The sequence below is a fragment of the Carassius auratus genome, chromosome 1 (genome assembly GCF_003368295.1).
Source record: "Carassius auratus strain Wakin chromosome 1, ASM336829v1, whole genome shotgun sequence".
In the NCBI taxonomy this organism is placed as follows: Eukaryota; Metazoa; Chordata; class Actinopteri; order Cypriniformes; family Cyprinidae; genus Carassius; species Carassius auratus.
In genome coordinates this window covers 34,427,520-34,455,242 of record NC_039243.1, presented here as the reverse complement: position 1 = coordinate 34,455,242, position 27,723 = coordinate 34,427,520, and the positions used below count along the sequence as shown (strand labels likewise).

The window sequence follows — 27,723 nt, the reverse complement described above, 5'->3', positions numbered from 1 at the left end:
ATCGGTTCCATTTAATTAAAGAGGATTTCTGTGATCTCCCTCTGTGAGGGAATGGAAAGGATTTGCTGATCTGGGAAGCAGATGTTAGGTGGACATTGAATTCTTTAGGGAGAACAGTATAAGTGCATGAGAAATGTCCCGTCTGAGGGTCTTTGGTGTCTTTTTTATATTCTTTTTCATATCACATCTTTTTTTCTTTCTCTTCAGTGGTTCCCTGCTAATGCCTGAAAAAGGTGTAACATATGCTTACAATTTGCTTCTTGGCTGTCGTGTATTGTATCTGTGTGATACTAGGAGGTATTTTACATTACTGTTATCATTTAGAGCAATGCGTACACCTCTTACTCGAAAGCTATTATATCATTGCTTTAAAAAATAAGTCAAAGAGCAACCTTCAAAAGATAAGCTCAGCTGGAAGGAGAACAGACGGAAACATGGAGAAGATATGTATGTGTTCTTCTTACCTCTTACTTTAGACAAAATCTATGCCTCTTTGGTTGCAAGTCAAACAAAACAATTTTTTATATCCCCTCTCTGATCCTAATTTGACTGTGAGGTAAGCCAAGTGTTTTACATTTGGTGGCTTAAGAATCTATAGCACTCTCTCTCTCTCTTTCCAGCACACAAACCATTAGAGAGGTTATGCACAAACTGGCGCTGCCACGGCGCATGCAGGCGAAGAGAATAAGCTAATGGACTCTTTGCCTAATGTGATAAGAGCCATTATTGACATGCTGCCAGGAAGATGCAAGACCATTAGCTCAGAGGTGGCTTTTCCCTTCCCCTGTCTGCTTCAGCAGCATCTCTTGAGTTATTCCTGTCCGCAGGCCTCTAGAGATAGAGCTCACAGACCCATAGCAAGCACAGCTATTGTGACTGTCACCAGCAGCATTATTTAGTGCTGACGCACACATACAAACACTTCTCAGAGTGAACGGAAATAACGTGGAGGGGCAGGAGGATCAGCTAAACAGACCCATTAAACAGGGATCTTGGTAGATGTCAGTAATTTACCAAAGCAGATCTCTGGAAGGATGGATATTACCATCAGTGCTGTATGGCTAGGGATCAAAATAATAGCAAGAAGCTGTATTAGGGTTTTAGGAAGACATAGGTCTAGAAACAGGCCAATCTACTTCTGCTTCCAGACATGAATATGCTGTAATGACTGCCTGTGAAAATGAATGTAATTACCATCATGTATTGCTGCATCTGTCTGTCTATCCACTACGAGAACCAGCAAACCAGACACAGACCTGACTTGTGTGATTGACAATGTTAACAGGTATGAGCTACTATGCTTTATCATCAAAAAAAAATAAATATGTATAAATTATTACAGTGATGTGGACATTTTGTGTCAACCAATGCTGCTTGTTCAGTTTAAATAAGTCTGTGGAGCTTTCCATTGTGGACATTTGGACAGATTTGTTTATCTTAACGTCTTCAAAGATTAAAAAAAATTTCAGATAACTCTGAACTATGCATTTTAGCATAACTGACTAATAAACATGTTTCAATCTATGTTACGTTTGACTTCAACTTTGTGTAAAAGTAAAAAAAAAAAAAATTCTCTTAGAAATATATGTAACTACATGGACTCCTTCTCATGCATATTTCCTGAATACTAGTGTATGGTTTTCAAGCTTTCTGGGACAAAAAGTAGAACATCATCACAAAAGAAAAAACTTTCTTTGTTTGAACATCAAAAATACAGTTCCTACACTATTAAAAAACAACTTCAAGTGAAAAAAAGTAATCGAAGATGATGCAATAAAAATAGGTGAATATAAAAATACAGCATGTGACCACTTTTACCTTTTGTGACACAATCACAATGTTATTTATTGTTCTTAGCTACTGGTTCACCCTCTATAATCATCTGCACAGCACTCAGCTAGCACATATCCAGTTTATGCTGTCCCAGGGGTTTCTGGGAGATGGAGTCACTGAAGCACGCAGACTTGCCTGACAATCAAAGTGAAAAGTCATGCCAAGGTGCAGAAAGGGGAGTGCCCGTATCCGGAGGGAGTCGACACACTACATCACTGAGCTGCAGCCACTGTACTCAAGAGCCATTAAGCCCGAGTCCTTCTCTCTCCAGCCCTCCCTCCTTTCCCTTTCAAGAGTCCCTCTGGTCGAAGGCAGGTACAAATGGCTGTTTGCTGTACAACTCCCTCAACGTGTTTGTATCAGCTGCTGCCTCACTAACAGCATGTAGAACAAAAAGAGATCATAAATGGTTCCAGCGGAGATGGAAGTTTACAAAGTAAAGACATGGGAGTGCCATTAGAACCCACTCATACTCTTTCACAATTAGTCATGTGCTTCTCTTAGTACCTCACAGGCCTATACATTTTTTGAAATTTTTCAGATAGTAAATGATTTCCATTGCTATACTCCATAATGCATTAAATGGCCATATTCTGCAAAATTCTAATTGAACCATTAACAAAACTTGGTGTAATTTAGCATCTTTTGCATTCTATTTTCAAGAATTATGACCAAAACGGATGTACTGGCAATACTAATAATGATATATTCCTTCCGAATGTCTGGACATATAAAGATTGTCCAAGATGGAGTGATATGTACTGAAGGATGGAGCCAAATAAAGAAGTCCCTAATGTGTTCTGCTGTCTGCTGAAAATCTGCGGTGTATTCTGTTCTAGTTGTATACTCTCTGAAACCACCTAAACACAAACGTTCTTCATGTCTTTCTCTTTGTTAAGAATACATTCACATGACATTACAGAGAGCAATGTGAGAAATACAGTGGGGGGGGGGGGGGGGTACATGCAGCATCTCTGAACTTGACAAAATGACAAAAAAATTTCAAACTAAGGGCAATCAAAGGCATACTGTAAGGTACAGTTAGCCTTGCACTAGTTTGATAAGGATGTCATCCATATGGCTGGAAGTGAGAAAGACAGTGTGATCATCAGGATGTCAGGGCTGCTAACTGTCACCAGCTGGGCTGAAGACTGAATAGAGGAGGTCTCTCTCACACCTTGGCCTGTCTGTCAGGATAACAGCGCCTCTATGTCTCTGTGGCATTTTGAATCAGAGACATATTTCTCGCCTCTAATTAGTGTGCAAAGCTCCTTGGGGCAATCAGTGCAAGGTTAATTGGAGCCAGCCGGAAACACCCTGGCGAGAAGTGGCGTAGAGCTGTCTCTCATCATAGATTGTCACCCAAAGGGATCTCCTCTGAGCACGGCACACGCACCAAAGCCCTTCCCTTATCTCTCATAATAAAAGATCAGAGAGAAACAACAGCACACTGCTCTCATGCTGTCACACGTGTGCAATACATGAGTGTGATCGCATGTTCTCTCCCTGCAGAAACGTTACCTGACACACTGGAAACAGCTCAGGGTTTTATTTTATTTTATTATTATTTATTTTTTGGTCTGGGCTTAAATACCACTGTCCTTTTTCACTAAGAGAAATAAGGAAGGAAAAATACAGAAATAAATCCTATATTGTTCATAGCATATATTCTTGTTCTCTCTGAAGGTGACATAAGATCACTAACTAACTTTAAAGAGATCAAGGGTTTAAAGCAGCAGAAGACTAAACGTCAGTGTGGTATTAGAATAAACTACATTTATAATGCATTACTGTAGAAGCTAATATTGTTATCATTAGAGTTATCTTTCCAGTTCTCATTTTAGGTGTGGACGGGTTTACACTCTTACTGTTATTATGGCTACTATTTATTTTCCTCCTCCTTACTGTAGTTGTGTATTTATTTAGTCTCTGTCTATTTACACTAAGTTTGCATCAGCGGAGATGAGATGAACGTATCTCTAAAGAGAGCTGCTCTCTGTGATACGGTTGTTACTCAAATAGCTGTTATTATGATCATCTAGAACTAAAGCATGATAGCTTTGCCTCTTGCATGCTATAAAATATACACAGTTTGTTCTTATTCAAATTCTTTTGCCTTTTATTTTTAACAAATTTGCATGTTTTTGCATTGGCGATTTGGTTCCTTGCCTCTGTCGCCTCTTGCTTAGTTGGGGACGCTTGTCTGATTTCACAGATCCTGTTGGAAGAGAGATGAACTGATGATGACATCACTGAATCATCAGTGAACTGACTTAAGCTTGAAAATGATAAAAAATGATTTGTTATGGTCCTCTTGTATTATTTACTAATTATTTTCATGTTTGACAACGTAAAGCTGCTTTGAAACAATCTGTATTGTATAAAGCACTATAGAAATAAAGGTGACTTGTCTTGACAGATTTTTCTTGAAATGCTGACAGTAAGTTAAAATCATTGATACCACTTTGACATTGACGTCCTCGTGTTGATGCCCTGTTAACAGCTAACATTAGCACGGTCACACATTAACATGGTGTTAGCGACAGGCTCCTGTCGTGTCCCTGCGTGCGTTGCCTGACCCGCGGCCCTGTCCTGACACGCGACCATGGTTTACCGCTAATGAGCGCAGGACCACTAGGGGCCAGGCAGTGGACATTTCTGCTTTAATCTGTAAATCATGTGAGGGGAAGTGCGTTCCTCAGAGGAGATGGAGCACAGCCTGGCATAATGTCTGGAAGATGTGTTATGATAAGAGCAGCATGCAAGCTCTGAAAGAAATTATCAGATGTGCTTACATTTTTAGCAACTTTTTTCTTTTCATTCTGCTCTCGCACAGCAATCTGCACATTTAATTTGAGCAATAAAATCCAATTGTTTAACTTATTGTGCTGGATTGTGTGAGTGTGTGTATTTGTTCGTGAGTGTGTGTGCGTGTGAGTGTGTGTGTGTGTGTGTGTGTGCTTGAGCTGGCACTGAATGCAATAGTTACTTTGTTCAGTCAGCTTTTTTTCATTTTAAATAACTTCTCATATCCATGCAGGGTATATTTTATATTCACAATTTCTACATATTTGCTTTTATTATAAGCATTGAGAACAGTTTAAAGATCCCAATGCTTCATTTTGTGTGGAAACTGCTACTTTTTCTTCTTCTTTGAATTCTTTGTTAAATAGAACAGCAACATAAAAATGACTGTTATTACCAAGATACTTTATTTAATCTTGAGAAACTGTATGGTTAGAAAGTTTGGGACTCCATTTTCAACCACTATTTTTTGATATTTAAAAATTCTTCCGCTCAAAACCTTTGTGTAAAACTACAAGTATCACACGGTTCTCCTTTCTTGATCAGTGTGGCCAGGGCTTAATAACACAGTAACCCTTCATTCATGAGCAGCGAGGCACTGTGCTGTGTTTTTCACATCGGTCCGCTGTTTGCACAGGTCTAGCAGAGCATTACGCCGCCTGTAGCTTCTAAACGATACTCTAACAATCAGGCAAGCACCACGCTGAGGCGCCCATAATGGAGCCTCAATTACCTACTCCAAACACTGAGGCAGAGAACCAGAAGAAAAACAACCGGGGAGAGAGAGAGAGAGAGGGAGAGAGGGAGAGAGAGAGAGAGAGAGAGAGAGAGGGAGAGAGGGAGAGAGAGAGAGAGAGAGAGAGAGAGAGAGAGAGAGAATCATTGAGTATTGTGCTTCATGGCTCATTTTGCACATTCATTCTGCACATCTGAATGAATTGATTCCAATTTGCCTCCTCACTTAATAGTAACTGATTAACTGTTGGCGTTACTAAGCTGCTTAAGTTAACTCTTACTCTTTTATCACCGGGGGACTGAGCTCAATAGATTTTCTACATCTGTAATATTATATAAATGAACCTTAACGGTCAGCTTTCACACCCCAGAGATTTCTTTATAGAGATTGTATTGTTTAAATGGCCAATGAAATAAGCAGAAATACATAGTTAATTAACATACAAGACAAGTTAAAGTCATGCCCCTGAAAGTGTGGCTACACGGACCAAATCTTGCCTTCACAGAGGTCAGTAAAATGAGAGTTTTCTTATTATTTTAACACTATACTATACAACAACAGGACAGCTTTATTAGGACAGAACTTACTTTGCATTCCCTCCCATGGAGATCCAGTATAACAGTATTATTACTGAAAGAGATATTTTTAACTTTTGTAAATACTATAGGGATCCTCTCTAAGTGCACACACCACTGATTTGGGAACACCAGAGAAAAGTCTGCACATTCCTATTCATGCTGTATGTGTGTGATTTGAAAACTTTTTTGAGGAAATAAACATGACGTAATTCATTTTGCAGCAATGCCCTCATACTCCAGTCATTTTACTTTTTTTGACAGTTTCTCATGTTTTTACAGTCATGATATGGTCATATAATACATAAAAAAGGTAATTATAATCATGAAATTTGTTCATGTTTAGTTATTGGTTATTTCTTTGAAATAACATTTACATTATTATGTATAAAATATATTTACATATTGAAATAACTATAATATTATATAGTGTCACAGATTTACATTTAATGGACAGAGCTACATTACAACACATTTAAGAGGTCCTTTGTCTCTCTTGGGCTGATGAGTCTGTGACAGGCCCCCCACCCCCCCATGCTGCTGACCAATCAATAACTAGTCCTACCCAGCAACTTTAAGGAAAGATCTCTGAAATTCCCACTATCCTTAATGTTGCTGATCCTGAAGAAAATTCAATCTTCCTTCCCATCAACAGTGACAGCCATTTCTGCCCCACCAGCCATTTCCTTACTTGATTAATACAAGCACAAAACTACATCCACAAATGGAGGTAAAACAGCAAAAAGAAATATGAGGATTAAATAAAATACAAATTGCTAATGAAAACATGTTTCAGCTCCCTTTGAGCAGCAGCATCACCACAGACAGCGGCCCTTAAAGACTTTACAATGACTTTCCTTGTGTTAAAAGTCCCAACTTGGTTTCATTTACCAAATAATTTATCCCAAATAGCTTTTTGTCATTTACAGATTAAAGGAACCACACCAGCACCTGCTGACCAGTCTTTTATTGGTTTAAAAGAAATGGTTAAATTAGGTGAATTCTGTCACCATTTACCCAACTTCATTCTTCATCTGTGAAGCATATTTTAAGAAGTATCTCACCCTTGTTGTTGATTCATAAAATGAAAGTCAATGTTAACCAAAACTGTTCAGTTCCCAACATTCTTCTAAATATCTTCTTTTGCGATCAACAGAAGAAAGAATGCCATTTAGGTTTGGAACAACATGAGGGTCAGTGAATGACGGCAGAGCTACTGAACAGAGCTGATGTTCATATATTACAGGTAGGTGGCACAATTTCCATTTAACTTTGAAGAGGTAAAGAGAAAGAAATGAAGAAAGAGGCCACTCTGTGCTGCTTGTGTAACAAACCAGCCATTGCGATAAACCCGTTATATTAGCTTCAAAGCAAATCATTGAAAGTCCTATAGCTGGTTTCCTTGGACCCTAAATTGATTATAACTACAGCCATTTTACCCAGACTGCTGCCACCAAACATATGAGTTCATTCCCTAGCATTCATATTGACTTCAGATTGTAGCATCTAACAGCATGTGGCATCATAAAATGCTTCCCTGCAGGGAAGTCAGCCGTACTTTACTGTAACCAGAAGTAGGCCACAAACACATTAATGCACTTGTTCAGCCTAGTTTGAAGTGTCTCGTTTCAAATACAAAGCCTTTCAGTGAGAGTGGTCGAGCTATAGATAAAAACACTTTATTGTGATAGCTTGAGCTCTGTATTGATGGTTGCAGAGAAGGTCCCCCAAGGTTGAAGACGCAGAAACCGTGGAGTTGTGCCATTACTTTCACTGAGTGGATTTACTGTCAACAGACTCTAAAAATCATTTCTCTTTATCAGCCAGAATTGATGACCAAAGACCCTATGCACTTTGACTTGTAAATATTGTGTTATCATGATACAGTAATACATCGCGGAGACCCAGCAAAAGGCCGAAGAACTTCATTAAAGCAAATGCAGGTACAGAGACGCACACACATTGCCCTCATATATGACAGGCGTGCTTTCACGTCGAATCCTGCAAGGCTAACAAATAACTAGTGAACAAACAGGGCTGTGATGCATAAAAACAAAACGAGTGGAAAAAATGCTCTGAAGTAAAAAAAGAGAGGTGTAGTTCAGGACTTCCCAAACGGGGTTCGCCAGTCACGGAAAAGCTATCAATTAATTCAATTATAATTAAATAATAAATTTTAAATAACTAAAAAATAAAAAACCTACGGTTGAAATGTGTAAGAAAGTAATGTTTACAAATGTAGCAGCTGCTATCTGCACAGCGGTTACCGTGGAAACAACTCTGCTGCTGTTCCATAAGTGCCACCTGCTGTCACACGGTGGAGTTACATTTTCATTCAAGCTGTCTCCTGTTTTTGTTCAGATCAATGAGAAAACTGGACCAAATTTGGGTTGTAAACCTTAACCAGATGGAAAACAAGCTAATGTGCATTGTGCTTCAGATAATAAGGTAGCCTATGTAGAAACACTTATGGGGAATAATTTTGACTGAAATGAGGTTTATCATTTTATACAACTTTTTTGATATTACATATATTTAAACCAATATTTTAAATTAGTTTAAAATATGTTAGTTTTCAACATATTACTTGGTGAAATTATTTCAGTGTGTGTTAGGGTATTTATTTTATATGAGTATTTATTTAAACATTTCCAGCATATTTTAACAATGGCGTGATAATATTGATAATTGTGATCCTAAAATAAACAATTCTGATACAAACTTTAAAGCAGATTAAAAAAATTCAAACTTTTTTTTTTAAAGCAAACATGCAAAAGTGTAGTTAAATTATAGAGATATTTCCTTAAAGTCTCAGGAAGTACTTTTAGTAAATAACTGTCAGCTGATGAAATATTTTGAAAAGGTAAAGGGAGAGAGATGCAGCTGTCAGTGGCGTGATGCTCCGAGCAGAGAGGACGCTGACGTGACCTGAATGAGCTCACTGCTCTTACTGCCACTGAGGATCGATGACAGCAGTCCGGCAGGCACTGCTCAGACTCAGGGCTTGCTAATGAAGGCCAGATCCACAGCTCGACTGTGTGACGCTTCCAGGGACCAGTGCACACACTCTCTGCAGCGATGTGCCTGCACTTCACCACACACGGACCTGCATATGAACCTCCTTAAAGGTACAAACTACAAACACAAGCTATTTAGAGATGTATTTGCACACAAGTATAGAAGTAACGACTACTGGGTAAGAAATTTTACAGAATATATTTGATGGAGATAATGAGATTTAGTGTCAAAACCCTAACCCTGTCTAATCCTAACTCTGGTCAAGAGAAATGCAAGCGTATGTTCACACTGCGAAAACATTTAAAACTCTGATCCCGAAAGTTCTCTTTTTCCCACACTGGAGCAAACGTAAGGTCTCGTTTCTCCTCTGATCTTCTAATGCTTCTTTCTGCTTCCTGTTTCCAATAGTCTCCTCGAATCACCGTGGACTTATGCAAACTATCAAGGATGAGGCAGACTGGAGCTGTGTGCGTATCCAATATAAGAAGCATTACTTCTAAATTCCCTTGTACGTTGTAACCTACATGTAACCCTCCAACTTCAAAAACATCCGCTCATCTGTTTTTGGCACTAAGAGAAATGTGTTCACAATTACATAAACAACCTGGAACACATAGTGCATAGCGCTTAAAGGCAGCTAAAATGGCAGAAAGCTCAAATCATTTTAAATACGATGAGAATGTAATCTTTTAAGTCCACAATGTTGTAGAGTGGCTAACTAAAAGTGGCAATGCTACTAACTTTTCTTAGTAGCTTACAGTAGATCAGCGACATTCAGAACAGTGTTTTCTTGCAACAAACAATCTTTTTTTTTTTCTTCTTCAACAGATAGCTTTGGTGGATGAAACACAAAAGTTTGGCCATGCATCTTTTCTCTTTTGGGGAGAGTGATTTGCAGATTTACAGACTCATTTGAATTCCAGGTTACTGTTTTCAGCAGGGTCATCATTAGGGTTTTATTTGTTTTGTTTTTGTTTTATTAATGTGTTTTTTTTTGTTTTTGTTATTGCTTTGTGCCTGATAAATGCTGTTTTAAGAGCAAATAATAATAATAATAATAATAATAATAATAATAATAATAATAATAATAATAATAATAATAATAATAATAATAATAATAATTGATTAATATATATTTTTTTTAAACTGCACCTTAATGCCTTTATAATTTTTTTTTTTTTTTTTTTTTTTTTTCTGGTGCAACTTGAAAATGTAGCTTGACTTAACTACTACTCTAGTTTTAAACTAGCTCTCTAAACACTAGCATATGAAGTTTGTTCTCAAAAGACAAAATGAAATAAAAGCCTGGTGTTTATAAAAGGTGTGAGTAGACAAAAGAAAAGTGAAGACGGTCGTGATAAGTGATGTGCGAGTTTTGCCGCAGCTGGCCACATGTTCGGGTGGGTGGGAAGATGCTTCAGGCAGGGGGCTGAAGGGGAGATCGGCTTTGGTGAAATCACCTTGATTCAGTGCAATGAACCTTTGATGTGCCTGACGCTGACTTGGCTAGCCCTGAGCAAAGCATATGCCTTAAAAACTCAAATCCAGCTTGACGTACTGAAATCATAACCATATGCAAGAATTCCACCTTCAGAAACATTGTGGCTCCACAGAGCCCATGGACGAAGCGCTAGCCAGCGATAACAAAGAGCAGGTTAGATGACGGTGGGAGTCTGAGGAGGAGATGGAGGTAAAGGGATGGGACGGAGCACGAAACGGGGAGGGGGCGTCAGGAGACATGTGGTGCATAAAAGGTTTGGTTAAGGATCAATTCCAAAATTTCAGAACAGTGCTAGACTACCTAAAATGGAAGTTTTTCAGGAGTGATTAGAAGTAGAGCGAGGTGAAATGTAGAGCAAGAAAAAAAATGAGTGAGACTGAAAGGTTTGAATTAAACTGACTGAAAATACTTGAACTGACTCTTATGTTTCGGAGCACAGACCTTTTGGGTTCATCTCATGTTCGTCCAATGCAATGCAAATCTATGCACCACTAGCACAGTTCACTAAATGCTCTTTCTAAACTAAATTTAACTACATTTCTGTGCCGCCTCGAACAGATCACGATGGAAGATAAGTGAGGCTTCTGTATGTGGGGAGAGTAAAAAAATACAGTCTTCTGCACATGTGTGAAAATAAATAAATACATTGGATTCATATTCTCCTTAAAATAGTGACTTGTGAGTGAACAACTGCACAAATTAATAAGGCCAGACCAGGAACAATTGCTGGACAATATATCTCTTCCAGCATACTGGATCATATAAAGAAATGCTTGTAAAAAGTTACCCTGTTTTATTAATTTATTTTTTCTTCTTCTCAGTTAAATTATATGTTATAATTATATTGATATGTCTGATTGTTTGTTTAAATGATGTTTTCTCATTATGTATAAAAAACAATTTAAAACAATGTACTCTGATAAAAAATGTTCCTGTCATTCAAACATTTCAAAACTATATGCTTTCAGGGGAAAACTCCCAACATTTAATGTGAACATATTTGCATGTTTATTCAGTAATATGTCTAAGAATTGCATTTATTTTCAAAATGAATAAAGTCTAGGTATTTTTAGCGTGCTCTTTTGAGCACATGTGCTCGAGTGAAACACGCTCATGGCACTGAAGGGCTACTGTGCGATGTGTTTTTGTCTGTGTAATGACTGTCAGGCAGCTTGTGGTTGCTGTTTTCTGGGGTCTGTTACCTCCTCTCTTAATCAAATCATGTCTTTTGGCTAGAGGACATCCTTCATTAAATGTATCAGGAAGGGAGCATATTGTGCCTCACCGAAGCACTATGGGTTGTGCCCCTACAAATTCCTTTGCGCTATGCAAGATGGGCCAAGCATACTGCACCCAGATGTCAGGTTTATTTGAATAAAATAGGCTCATTGTGTGGACACCCTGCTCTGTCCCTGAGGGAGAAAAGAGAGGGGGGGGGGTCTGGGTAAATGAATGCTGTGGGGGGTTTCGGAGCTGAAGGAAAGCGGAGAGAAAAGGATGGGGCAAGGAAGGAGTTTGCTTCGCTTAGCAGTTCCATCTGGCTCTCCTAGAATCTATGTCAGAGTCAGAGAAACTGCTTCTCATAAAAGAGCTAAAGGAAGCCAGCGGAAGCTGAATGTTCTACAAGGACAAGAACATTACTGGGAATGTCGCTTAGCCTGGGGCGAATCCACAAGTTGGCTGCCATAGCCCCTTCCTCCACTTTCCCGTACTCCTCCTCCTCACTCACTCTTTCCAAAAGAACAAGAGACAGCCCAGACTGATCGGAATTCCATCTGTTGGGGAGCGGCCAAGTGACAGCGGAGAAATACAGGCATCTGGTCTCCATTTCTGTCAGGCTGGTGTTCCAGCTTACATCTTACAGCTGGGAGAGGATGAGGGAGAGGAGAGGGTGCTGGCCAGGGACTAGAAAGAGGGAGTGTGCTGGCACTCGCAGGCTTCTCCTCCATTTTTCACACATCACCCCACATCCTAACGGGAGATGTCTAGAAAAATGCACACACACACACACACGCACACACACACACACACACACACACACACACACACACACACACACACACACACACACACACACTCTCCCTCTCTCTCTTCTGAAGGGCCCAAGAAGAGCACACAGTTATCAGCAGTCAAGATTCGGACAACAGATCAGAACAAAAGCAAAAGAACAAAGGAGCACATGAAGCCAGCAGGCAAGACTTTGGCAGCCAGCGCACACTTAAACATGCACATGTGCATGCTCTTCTACTCCCATCTGAGAGTATACTCCGAAGTATTCTCTGCTGATCATCATATTCACTCGATGGATCATTCAGACTGCAACTCTTGCATTAATTTTGCACTAATTTACTCTGTGGTGCATGGTTTTTATTCTTTACATAAATATGCTTGTATTTAAAATATTATAGAAATAATATAAATTATTACAATAATATATACAGTACACACACACAAAGGTGTTTTTTGCAAAACTGAAAAATTAAACAATGCTGCAATCCATTGCAACTCCTAGAGTCTCGTTCACCTTCTCAAAAACTGATTCTATTTTCTTTTTTTCTTTTTTTTTTGTTTCATTAGATTTTTTTGTTTTTGTTTTTAATATTTATAAATGTTGGAATGTTCTAACATACACTCCATTCAGCATCTGTGTCTCAAATTTTGACGTCATATTTACATAATTATGTGTTACAAATTTAAGTAAAAAAAAAAAAATACAAAGAGTGCTTTTGTTACAAACTACTTCAAAACCATGGTGAGCACATTTAAAATACTCTGTATACATTTATTATAGTTAATTTTACTTCATAAATGCTTATCAACAAAATATTACACAATAAACACTTAATGAGTTAAATATAATTGCCATCCTACTCTCCAGAATACCACAGTATTCCCTAATATATTTAGACTTATTTTATCCCTCTAAAAAGCATTTATATTCTAAGTGTTTTTTTTTTTTTTTTTTACGGTTCAGATTGATACTGGCTAATCACAACCAAATAGTTATCTAGTTATATTTTATTGCTGTCAATATAAAGTAGGTTAACACATTTATGTTTTTATACATGTGTATAAATGGAGCTCATTCAGTTGTAATTTATTTTATTTTCTATCAAATCTGATGTAGTATAAGTGAGTTTTTATTTGTTTTGAAATAATATTTCTGCCTTTATTTCAGTATGTATGTATTTGTTTGTTTGTTGAATGGTTAAAGTTGTAGGGTACACAAAGCATATACATGTGTCATATTTTAAAATAATTACTCTGAAATTATGTGTGTCTCACTTTAAACAGTGTTAATTGTATATTATACAACTGTGGGGAAAAAGTATTATTGATATAGCATTATTTGATTGATATAGAAATAAATAATGGACTGAAACTGCATTAACTGGAATGGGAGCATATATACATATATACATATATACGAATGCCATATATTATAAGACTGGTTATGTATTTGTGCATTTCGGGATGCTTTTCCCACTAACAGATATCTCAAGTAGTAAAAATGTTACGAGTGGAAACTATTCAGAGTCAGAGAAAAAGGTAAAGAAAGAAGAGCAGAGAGGAGAGGTACAATGCTGGCGTATCTGATGTGTAGAGTGTCAAGATTCCACAGCGAAATCTCACCAAGAGGAAATCACCATTGTGTGTGTGTGTGTGTGTGTGTGTGTGTGTGTGTGTGTGTGTGATCTAGCAGATGATAACTGCACCAGAGAAAACTATGACAAGCAACGGGTTTGACTTCTGAGAGAAAGCGTTGTTGACTTATTAGTGGTGACAGGTATGCTATCTGGGAGACAGCTCGACAGCAGGCGGAAGGAAACAGAGCGAGTGAAGAGAGCAGAAGGGGATTATTCATAAAGCTCAGAGTTTAACAATGACCCGTGAACACTCTGACTCAATAAAGAACAGAACACATCACACTGCTTTACCACTGTGGCACCATGTGACTGCCAGAAACAAAGCGCTCCAAACTGACTGCTCATCTGTCACCCACACATGGGAAAATCTGATCAATTACAATGAACACTAATTCAGACAACATCGGAATAGGTGTACTGTCAGAAAAACAAAATCAGAATATTACAGAAAGCAAATCTTTAAATGTTCCTCTATCTCAAGAACATTCTGAAATGCTGTAAAATAATTAGATATTTATTTTTATTAACACAAGGGCCTGCTTCACTTAAAACAAAGATATTGTTGTTACAGATAAAGCTTAATGAGCAGAGCTTTTAAACAAGCATTTTATTAGAGCAAGCAATTTATTTGAGAATCATGTTTCTAGGCTGCATATGGAAAACAAATGAAGACATACAAAAATTATTTACACTACATTACCCTGTAGTTTTTCCCGATGACCAGTTACTGAGTCACAGGTTTGGATGACATATATTTAACCAAAAAAAACCCGCTGGTCTAGCTGCTTTGGATCCTTCGTTTTTTTTTTTTTTTTAAGTTGGTGCATCGATTATAGCTTGAGCCTCTAACATACATTTTAAATCTATCCATATCTACAGTGGTTCTATCTACAGTTCATCATTTAGTTTCATCAAAGCAGTTGTAAAGGTTATGAACGATATTTATAATGCCTTAGATTCACAACTAAATTCACAATTTTGTGCAGCAAGTTTTACTGATCTCGCTAAAGCTTTTGATACATTTTGATCATTATTCTGTTATTCAGATCACAAAGTATTGGGGAATTTAATTTAAATTTGTCGAACAACAACTATCTGAGTCACTAACGGTTAACAATGGTGTTCCTCAAGGCTCCGTGTTGGCTTCAACCCGGTTTTCAGTTTCTATTTAAGATTTTCTCCAGGCTATCTGTAGTAAGAAAACCTAGATTAATCTATATGTAGATGAAACCATTCTTTACTCTATATGACCCTTCTATGATAAGGTTTTAATATATTTACAATTTTAATAATTTAAACCTTGTCTGAAATAGCACGAAAGTAGCAACCAATCCTTGAATAGGTCAAAACTCGAAGTGGTGTCTTCATACTGTATAAATATTGTGGAATTTGGCTTGATAGCTTTTAAACTTTCTCTGATCATATAATCTTCAGAAGAAATTTAAATCTAGTTGCTTGTATCACAATGGATATATGTTTACCACGTCAGTCAAGAAATATCTTGTTGAATCCATTATTGTACTGTTATTTGACTATGGCTATGTGGTGAATAAAAATGAATGCCAATGTGTTCTAGAGCAATTAGATATGTTTCATGGAGCTATTAGATTGATTACTAATGCTCCTTACAGAACATATCCTCATTAATTATATATATATTTTTTTAATTAGACAGGAACTGTTTATGGCAGTTCTGCTTTCAGATTTACTGCTCCGAATGATTGTAAATTAGAAACATATATTTATTTGGATGTGTATATTGGGTTGGATATATATATATATATATATATATATATATATATATATATATATATATACACATACATACACACACACAGATACAAATGCAGTAGTGTGCGCATGCATGCATAAACAATCACTTTGTGTCTTTCCCTTTTCTCATTCTTTCTCTCTTCCACACCTCTTTCTTGTCTTTTTTGCATGAAATATTTATGAGTGTAGAATTAAGATTCTTGCGCACATGCTCCTGCTGGCACCTTCTGTGGGTTGTGACATCATGTGTCAAGGCTCTGATTAACAGTGCTCAACACTCTGCCTCCAGACTGACAGACAGATGAGGTCGAGAGGAGAGCGAGCAGGTAAATAACAAGAAAACAACTCCAAAAAAGAAGAACAGGCATATAACAGACAGTATGGGAATGAGCGAGAGAGAGAGAGAGAGAGAGAGAGAGAGAGAGCATTCATTAGTGCAGCTGCAAGAGTTGAAGTGTTGGGTTCTTTGTCAGTCCTGAATCAGACCTCTTACCCGCATTTTGTTAAGAACCGAATAAGGAAAAGTGCAAACTTTTTTTCTGGCCAATGGTAGAAGTTTATATTTAGCATTTATTTACTTTAGTTAGCATTTTCAGCAATTCATTAGGGTAGATGGGGTGGACGCCAAGATTCAAAAGCTATAAATTCCGCCATCTTTTACAGTCTAAAGGCTGAACTACAATTATATTAGAGTAGTATTGCATACAAAATGAATTATTTTCAAAAGTGATACTAATATCAATGTTATGAGCCCGAATGCCTGAAGTTTTCCTCCTACTGTACTCCCCGACATCTGGAACAATATTACAAACTAAAGACGACAACCCAATGTCCTTACTTGACTGCAAACCCACAAAAATTCTGGACTCTGCTGAGAGACATGATTTAATTCTCAAATTTCAGACTACATCAGTATTTTGCCATTTCATATTTAATGTCTGGGGGATTTTCCGATAACCGATCAGGGGCAGGGTGACGAGAAACACAAACAGCGAGAAACACAAACAGACAATGACTGTAAAACTGTACAAAAAACAAAAAAAAAAAAACTGCAGCCTTCCACAATTCCTTCCAGTCCAACGATTTGAGAAAAAGTGTGCGAGAGGGAGAGATTTACTCACAGAAGCCATTTCCTCGTACAAGGCCTCAAAACCGCCTTCAAGCTCAGCATGCTGTTCCACTTAGGCATGGTCTCCAAACCAAAGCCATCCACCTCGCTCTGCTATTGGCGTTGGACACACAAGGCTAACCACAAGCACATGTTCAGTTGCTCTTAACTAATTCATACAGGAACACTTTGGTTTTGTTGCGAACCCAAAAGCCCTGTACCTTTGATTAAGAAATGTGTCTGATTCCAATTAAAGGAGTGAGAGGGAGGGAAAGCATCATGGCGGCTCTATCGTCTGCTATTGGCTGCAGTCGTGACAGATTTCTTATCGCACTCATTTTCTTCCCTCGGTTTATTTATTTATTCTCTCTTTTCTCTGGCAGAAAAGGAGGTAATGTTATTGTGTGCAGATAAACAGACAAATGCACAGAACTGAAAATCCATGGTTCACAGGTTATTTTATGCATGGCTTTTAACATTCTTGTCTAGATATGAAAATTTAATTATGTATTAAAATTATATAGGGAACATATGAAAGTTCATTTTTGAAACGGCATCAGCTATGCCATCTAGTTAGTTTCTTCTTGTTGTTTGTAATGTACCTGTAGTATGTATCCTCTGACGTAGTCTCTGAGGGTCCAGCCCAGGCCGTGGAGGATGTGCAGAACCTCCTCCTGTTTGAGAACACTGAAGAGACGGTCCAGCAGGATCTTCAGTCTGACAGGAACAGCCTGTGTCCCGTACAGCATCAGACTGCTGATGTCAAACACCACGTTGGACTGTACGATCTCCACCTGCGTCGGGTGGTAGAGATGCTGTGTGCTCAGCTTGTCTAGCGCTACAATCAGAAAAACACACACAATTATTATCATTGTTAGTAATGCTAAACGCATACTATATCAGATTTTCTTTTCATTAGAAGGCTTATATTTAAACACGTGAACACACTATGCATTACATAGGAAGTAGATTTACATAGTGTGTGCTTTAATGGCTCTCCACCTTAATTATTTGTTTGTCTTATATTAACATGTAATGTGTAGCATGGACAGATATTGATATGCACATATAAAATGTTAACTATCTTCTGTGAAAACACTAACACATCAGAGAGAAATCTTAAGTGCATGAGATCATGATCAAAGGGCAGAGAAATAACTCAGGCTTTAAATCTCCAACACAAAGCTGGTCATAGCAAGGCACCCATAATATAAGATAAATGTGCTGTATTGTCTTTGATTTGAAGCATATTATTGATCTGTGAACTGTGTCCACACACACACGTTCTTTATTTTGCTGATTTTCCATGTGAACCAAATGCACTTAGATAATGATGCTTGTCTGAAGAAATTGACAGTGGCATCAATGTAATCCCTTTCTCTTTCTTCTCCAAACTCTCACTCTCTCTATGAGTTTGTCTGTGTGACACCTGTTTTTCTCCCCTCAGTCCAGGAATGACTTTTGTGCTGACTGGGTCTTTGCCTGACAACAGACCCTGCTAGACACGAACATAATAAAAAATGAAGAACTACTTGTCAGAATGGCTGCCAACACTACAGACAAAATGAGAACACTATGGCAGAGAGGAGTGAGAAGAAGAGGAGGAGAGGAAGGATAGCGGCTGACAGTTCTCAGTGAAATTAAGACTAGGCGAAGGGCCCCTGTGATGGTCCCTTTAGGCCTGTCTCTTTTCCTTTCATCCCAACCCAACAGGTGTTTTCTTTTGTCTCTCTATGAATCCAACTGTCTTTTTCTCCCTCTGTCTTTCCTTACTTAACTCTATCCTTTCTGACTGTCATCTCTTTCATTTGATGTCTGCACCAGAACCTCAGCTACTTTTTGACCTTTCTATTTTTTTTTTCTTGGTATAATGAAATAAGTGAGAAGACCATTATCAGAGAATTAAAAGCTGCTCGTATGAAGACACAGAGGCGCACAGGGAATGGATCTGCGAGTCAGAACACATCGACTGGATAAAGAGGCAGTTTTATGAGGAGCAATAACTTCAATGGGCTCAGATGAGAGAGAAGGGGACCAGATAAAAGGACAGATAAAGACGGATCGGGTGAAGACCATCCCTCGTGCACACACACACACACAAACACACACGCCAGCGAGAGTTTACCTGATCACATAGCATCATTTAATTAATTCAACCCATCAGACAGATGAAGTTCTACTGTAACTGCTGCACTGTATCCTACAGTATCCTGCTGTAAACACAGTAACTTCCCAAATCATGACAAAGGAAAACCCCTTTCTTGCTTATTTTTATTTTATATATATTTTTTTGTAACTAAATGATGGAATGCCTGACCATATTCTCTATTTTCACTTAGGGATTTTTGCGTGCTTTGGCTACAGCAATTTACAATTCAAATAGAAACATTTAGTATGTAAGTGTTATTAATGTCAAATAATAAATCCACGACTAAATCAGCTTTATATTTAAACTTGTGTTTCGCAGATTTAGAATCATCTGAAAGCATCACTGTGCAATAAAATGTAATGATTTTACTCAATTAGTGTTTAATGAAAATCAAAGATATGTGTATTGAAATAAGAAATGTGTGTGCACTGAAAAGGATGTAAGAAATGTATTGAATAATAAACCCATGAATTACAATTAGTATTAATAAAAAAAAAAAAAAATCTATGAATCTAATTGAATCTATGAATACTAAATTAATGCAATTAATAAGCAGATTCTATTGTATTTATGATCGATGAGTTTCCAATCACTTTTTATTTCAATTGACTCATTTACTTCATTTAAAATGACAACATTTGATTCTGTTTATTTTGTGTCACTTCTGGTGCAGATTCATTTCAGAGTAATACATCATTTTAAACAAGGCTACACTTTACAATCTTAATATAAATAAAACATTCTGCAATCACTTCACTGTTAGGGAATATTTATTTTGTTCACCGTGGAACACAAAATGAGTTTCTGAATACATTGTGACTCAAACATGGCTATAAAATAAACCACAAGGGCATCATAAAATGATCATAAAAGTCAATGTACATTTTTGTTTTGCCTGTTATCTTTTTATTGTTGAAAATGCTCAGGTTTGAGGATAGGGTTTAGGAATATTGTAATAAAATACATAATAACATATATAATTTTTTTATTTTTATTTTGTAAATAATTTAAAATATGAATCATTTTTATAATGTAGTGTAATAATGTTGTTTTAGATGCTGTTTGTCCCTATGGCACGTTTAAGCATCTATTCGTATGTATGATTTCACGCCTGTAAATGCTATTTATAAATACCGATGTATTGCTTACACACACACACACACACACACACACACACACACCGACGGATACTCACCATGAGCGACCCATCCATGCTTGCACTGGTCACATGTCCGTAAGTGGATCTTTCCAGGCTGGAAACACTCACATGTGCAGTTTACCAGAGTACAGCGGATGGCCTGAAAATCACAAGCAAATTATCATCAATGAACAATTCTCAAACTGTGATGTGATTATTAGCCTATTTCTGATTTATTAAACATGTATAAAAATAAATTAATAACCATATCATTTGTTAAATCATGCAGTCTTTTAGTTAAAGACAACATTCTTTGCAATAAATATCCCAAAATACCCCAAAAGGTTTTCAGTCAAAGATGTGGTCACTTATTAATGTAAATTGTCTCAAACGAATGCAGTCATGCTCGTGTCGGACTGTCAAGCTGACTGACGTTGTGCTAACAAGGCGTCCGCTTCTCTGTCTTGTGCCATATTCATGTAGGGGCATTTAGATGAGCTCTTCCTTCCTCTCACCTGAAACCTGGCCTGCTTTTGCCCCATTTGAATTTCCTTTGTTTTGACAAAAGCTGCCATTACTCGACGTGAAGACTTAACCGGAGATGAACCCAAAAGCTTTTAGCGATGAGGGGTTAAGTGTCCCAACGCCTGGCAGGACAACACAATGGCATTGTGTGATAAGACATCTCTTTAATCACTGCGCCACTGAACGTCTCCGGCAGGAGGAAACGTGTTCCCTCACACCTCGCCTGACAGGGTCCACAGATGATGAATTTAAAGTGAAAAAATAAAATAAAATGTGTCTTCCTGATTGTTATCTTTTCCAGCATTCTATAATAATATAATAATAACATTGTGTATTTTCAGTGTCGAGCAGTGACTTCATTAACAGGGTTTGCTATCTAACTGATGGGAGAACACAAATATGAAACACGAGGCGGTGTGGATCTAAAAGCAGGGCTGTTGCTGTAGTGAAAGTCATCTACACATTTGTAATAAATTCTATGCTGAATAATTTTATAAACCAACTTTTTTGTAATGTGTATTTGATGTTGATTTAATTTTACACATAATAACATATAAATTATCTTTTGGGGTAAATTTCTCAGCCAAATTTGATGCATGATTAATTTGTGATTAAGCAGATTAATTAATCACCATCATAACTGGAGACAAGACAAGACAGAACAGAGCTCAGGTCAGGTCAGTCTTTATTTACTGGCAACTATTATTCAGATGGGCTTTTTAAAATTGTTTATTAACAATATTATTATTATTATTATTTTTTTTTTTTTTTTTTTAGAATAAAAAAAATCGATAAAGCTGAAAAATTACTCTGAATCAATCATTGGAACAAAATAACTGCTGCTATGACATCAGTTTACAAGCCATGCTGACTTATGGGCAATGTGGTCTAAACATGTATGATTCATTGAAGAATGAGGCCTATTGTATCGCAGTCATTTATCACATAAGCCATGATAAATGAGAGAGAGAGAGAGAGAGAGAGAGGGAGAGAGAGAGAGAGAGAGAGAGAGAGAGGGAGAGAGGGAGAGAGAGAGAGAGAGAGAGAGAGAGAGAGACGGAGAGAGAGAGAGAGAGAGAGAGAGAGGGAGAGAGGGAGAGAGAGAGAGAGAGAGAGAGGGAGAGAGGGAGAGAGAGAGAGAGAGAGAGAGAGAGAGAGAGAGAGAGGGAGAGAGAGAGAGAGAGAGACGGAGAGAGAGAGAGAGAGACGGAGAGAGAGAGAGAGACGGAGAGAGAGAGAGAGAGAGAGAGATAAAGCAGGAACACTAAGGGAAATAGAAACATCAAATGTGGGGTCTGACAACTTATGTAATAGTTATTTTTTTGTTTAATTAACAGATCAGCAGTGTCAATGCTGCTCTTTTTCCATACTCTACATTTACATTAATGGCATACGCTTAAAACAATAAACAACAACAGATCATGTGTCCTTCTAAGATACTAATGCACAACAGTATGAAACAGCAGCTAAAGGTTTCCTCCCTTCACTCCACGAGGAGAAGATGCTAAAATACTGAACGATTACAGACTGAACCTGTAGCTGAGATCTTAAAGCATCATTCTAGCCATCTCTATTGATTCCTGTGTTTGTTACATTTACACACACACACACATTGCTGACATCAGGTCACCGGCAAACACTAAAAGCATCTTGTTCTCTTTACCACCACAATTTGTGATTTGATCTTATTCATGGCTTAGCTTTCAAAAGGCTGTCAATATTCTGCCATAAATGCACTGGCAGTGTGTGCTGGAAAACATGTGACAAAGAAAGACAGGCAGTGCACTATGATTATTACACATTATTATACAGCAACTTATAATAAATTATATATATGGAATTTACTCTCTCTTGGAGTTGATTTTACTGAGACTCAAGAGCAGCATTTCATTGCACGTATCCAGCATATAGTGTATATTCATTTGTAAAGTTTACACGTTAATTTTGTGCATTTGGATTTACATTGTAACATACGACATACAAGACAATTTGTAAAATACAAATGCTGATAAAATATAAAATGTGAACCTTTTTTTATGCATATGCAACTTTAGAGATGTACAAATCTTTTAATACTCTGAGCTTCAGAATGAGATTATTTAATATCAAATGTTTTTAATCAATGTGATGGCATTATAAAAAGCATTTAGTTGATGTAATTGACTAAAAATAACACTATTTATTCAATGTTCTATCAGCATAGAAGGATTCATAAACATTTAGAAGGGTTTACATGTGTACAGCTGTTCACGGTTCAGATGATGATACTGTATGAATCAAGGAACTCATGCGCTGGAGCTGGACACGACTGACACCTTCTCCTCATTCCCTTTACCGAGTTGTTTTCATGCATCTCTTTGACTTACTCTCTTTCCCACTAACTGTTTTACTTTTTTTAACAATGACTAATTATGATTTGCTTTAAAAATGAAAACAAATCATTGAGTTGATGATCATCATTGTAGAGTAATTTTACACAACATAAAGAGGGATAAATAAATAATAAAAAGTCAGATTTTCTCCAGGCTTTGGCCCTTCCATGCTTTCCTCAGTGGGATTGCATCTGTGATATTACAGTGAAACCGTGTGCTACTGACCCGAGGCCTGAATACTGATATCACACAGGCTACGTATGTTAAACAAGCCTTAGTTACAGCTGGAATAGATACTTTAATATTCAGCTGAATCGCTAAAAGATTTCTCATTAATAACCTACTCATCTTCTGAGACATTTATTTAATTATTGCTTACACTTTACATTAAGGTCTCTTACTGTATTTAATATTTTTTGTTAATGTTCGTTTATAGAAAACTATGTGTGCCATTGGTAATCATATCTGTGCTGATATAAAACTATAACACACAACTACGAGCGTGATATTGCGTTTATACACCAGTTTGACAGCACAAATGTGTAAATAAAGATTTTGTATGCAGAACTACTTCCTTCCACCACAGACTCAAATCTGTTTTACAGTTTAACAGATAAACTCAAGATCAGTTACTAATTCAAGCATGTTACTTTAGAATATTATAAGAGAGATTATAAGAGATTATAAGAGTGGTCGAGTGTGATTAGCTGCATCTGATACAGCATTCCTTCTTCAGATCAATCTCATATTCACAATAAAACTTTAGACTGAATGTCCGCTGAAGAAAGCGATATCTTTGTTGTACTATCTTTCATCTGTGCGGGGTCATCTGTGAGAACACTACTCACTCTGAGTGAAAATTAACTTATTTGTTTACAATTCTGTTTCAGTCTCTTTCAATATAAAAGTCTTAGAGTGGAGGGTTATGTCTCTTTTTGGAATAATATAACTAAAATCACCATCACAAACACACACACCATTTCCTAAATACTATTTATATAAAATATTACTTACTGAACAATAATGTTTAATGTTAAAGTTGAAAGCACTGATATAGGAGTCACAGATTACTTGAAATACATTAGTCATTTTTTATACAAGAAACAAATATAGGTGCAATAATTCATAATACAATTGGTATATTTTCACCAATAAGGACAAAGGTTAAGTTAAAGGTAGAAAAATAAGTACAGACAAATGCTGATTTCTGATTGGAGGAATTGAGTGTGTTACAATTGCCCCGGGTAATTAACTTCATTAACTTCTTGCTTTTTTTCTTTTCTATAATATATTATGTTAACTATGAGTCACAATAAAAAGTATTTAGAATAATACTTATTGAGAATTGAATAGTGAACATTTGTGGCCTGTAGAGCACCATCCTTTCTGGCTCTAGGTCTGAGCCTGTTCTAGTCAGCCAGTTTGTTCCATCAACTCTAATAATTCTGCTTTGCTATTCACATCAGTGCAGACAGGTCCAGCTAAACACAGAGCACAGTGAGCATCAGTCAGAGTGGACACTGAGCGGAAGAGAGAGACAAAGAGAAGTCCAGGACCACTGAGGACCCTGTGAGCTGCTCTCAAAGACTCAGCTGACAGAGATCAAACCAGTGACAGCCTGCTGCAGTATCCAGAGACAGAACTGTGTTCAAAGTGCTGGAGAGAGGGGCTCGGGGGGGGCACGCGGACGCCTCGGGAGGACAGGGGAGGAGGTGAGCCGCGTCTGCCAGCGACTGATCTTCTTTCTCTCTCTCGTTGTCTCTGTGCTGTCACCCGCTGATTGATCCAGGTGTTTTATAGCTATCTGGAGGCACAGAGCATTCAGACAAAGAGAGGCCTCTGTCAATCCTTTTGATTGGGGCTGCACATTCCTGAGCCAGATGGTGGACAGGCCTTCTTTGGACAACGCCAATCCACATACTCTCCCCAGCACTCAGGAGAGCTGCTGCGTGTGTGTGTGTGTGTGTGTGTGTGTGTGCTTCCTCTCGGCTCAGACAGCGCAGGTCAATCTTTACACGCATTCACAATGCTATAGAGAAAAAGGTGGCCTATTATGCTCTTTAAAAACTTTCAAAGTAAAAGGGGGAAAAGTTTCGAAAACCCATGTAAACGTGAAAGCAGTTTGAGAACTGTAATATTAACAATAATATCAGTCGTAAAATAGCATAATAATAATATCAGTGATATCAAATATAAATACTAAATAAAACTCTTCATCAGTCACACACACACATGTTTGTTTCTCTATCTTAGTGAGAACATTGCATGGGCTTCCATTGATTTTCTATCAGCTAACAAACCCCAAACCCTAAACTTGCCGATCAAAAAAACATGAGCAGAACACTAGATTTACATCGACAGCATCTTTCAGCTGATTTATAATCCTTTGAGACTTGTGACGACCTGTCAGATGAAGCACTAGTGCGTCGTCAAAATATTTCACAATAGAAGTTAGGACATCTAGTCTTCAAGTCAAAACGTAAACCTCACAGAGTGACCCTCACGGCCAACACACACACACACACACACACACACACACACACTCTCTATTGACCTCTGGATGAACTTCGACCCACAGATGAATTTATGAAATAGAACAGAGCAAAGTAGTGAGCAAAATAGTTACTATATAGCACTACGCAAAATACATAGTTACACATTCATCAATTATAATTTATGTATAGTAAATATATATAATAAATATAAATATGTTGAATATTTAATTAAATAATAAGTAATTTAGATGTGCAAGAATTATTTCAAGTATTTATAAAATAATTATGTTAGAATGAGAAGCTATTCTCAGCTGGGCCAACAAGAGACCAAATGTGTCAATTAAAATATAAATATGGATCAATATAAGTAATTACTGTGTGTGTGTGTGTTAAGAGAAAGAACGACTGTGGACTTAAAGCTTTAAATCCAGTAAAAATATTTAGTTAAATATTGCAGTTAAACATTAACTGAATAGAATATTACAACTTGTTTGTAGATAATGTCTCTTGTAAGTTTTGTATTTTGTGCACTTGCATATAAATATATATATTTTTACTTGTTTTAATTCTGTTTAAAAATCACTAATATAAAATAAATCCATGAATTAGACGGACATTATTTGTGCATCTTCATCAGGTGCAGGACCATTCAATGTGAAATTAGAGTCTGTTGCTATTATGACTCTTCAGTAGAAACACATCGCAAAAATTGTAACATACAAATCAGCTGGCTTTAAGTAAAAATATTTTACATCACTGAACCAAACTATATCCATACATTTTTCTCATATTTTTTTTTTTGGGGGGGGGGGGGTTGTGTTAAATCAGGTTGAAATAGCTCTTAATATTCTATCTATTAGCTTGAATCTTGAAAGGATGCACTGGGGGCATCAAGGTTAGTTTTTTTTTTCATTTACAGCAATATGACAACAATGTATTTTTTTTTCTCTCTTTGTAATTTCTCTTTCTCTTTCTCTTTTTTCCCCATATAACTTAATAAACAGGCTACAGAGAAGTGTTGTATGTAGTGCTCTCTGCATGTTCCAAGTCTTCTCTTATCAGTCTTCTGCTGATAAAGTCTTATTCCCAGCAGGCTTTGCCACCTGCTCTGATTACCCCACACAGATTATGTGGGATAGCAACCAAGGTAGAGTAAACTGGACAAAGAACAGAAGACTAATAAAACACACAGACACATCGTCAGTACCGCAAACACAGACACTCAGTAACTCTATATGAAACAAACTCCCCACTCCACTCACAAAGAGCAGCGGTGTTTTTCTGTGTAAATGTGGATCACAGTAGCAGCATTAGTCAGAACACAAGCATCTGCTCCCAGGTTGACCCCAGAAGGAGGGGACAGTAACATACTGACTACACCGCACCAGCGAGGATGTGTAGACATACAGACAAGACCTCTGGGGCTTCTGGGAAATATCCTGACCTTTCACCTATACACTCCCTATAAACATATACAAGTAACTCACATTTAATCTCTTTAAATTCACCTCTTAATGAATTGTACTCCTCTTGGATATTTTGAAATGCTCACTTAACTTGTATTTTATCTGGTTATTAAGACATATGAATAAACAATGTGTTTTCTTAATTTAAACATTTGGCATGTAAAAATGAATTTCAGTGCAATGTCACTGAATGTTTTACTGGTATTGTTGTTATTATAATTATTATTATTATTATTATTATTTACTTTAACAAGAAAAAAATACAAAATAAGAGCATGATCTTTTTCATTTCAAGAGTAAGCTGTAATATTCGCCTCCTTCTGCGTGTGTGTGAGCATTACCTGTGTCTGCATGATGTACAGCTTCAGACAGCTGTCCCTCTGAGAAAGGTATTGCTCCTTTAAGACTGTGTTTCTTCATTAGCATAAAGAGCATCAGATTGTAACAGAAAGGCATGAGAAGAGTGTAGTCGAGAGTGAGAGACTCCTACATGACCACAGTGACACTGCCGTCCGTCCCTCCCTCTGCAGCGCTCCGGCGCGCTGGATACACGCTGGAATGTGTGCTCCACCAGACTCAAAG

General features: G+C 37.3%; 1 protein-coding gene across 1 annotated transcript in view; it reads right to left on the bottom strand.

Moving 5' to 3' along the window:
- Positions 1–27,723, bottom strand: part of LOC113108623 (zinc finger protein basonuclin-2-like) — a 128,865-nt gene that overhangs the window by 17,526 nt on the left and 83,616 nt on the right. The window contains 2 exon segments of the mRNA XM_026271847.1: positions 17,599–17,834; positions 20,341–20,443. Of these exon segments, the coding sequence (XP_026127632.1) occupies positions 17,599–17,834; positions 20,341–20,443 (339 nt within the window).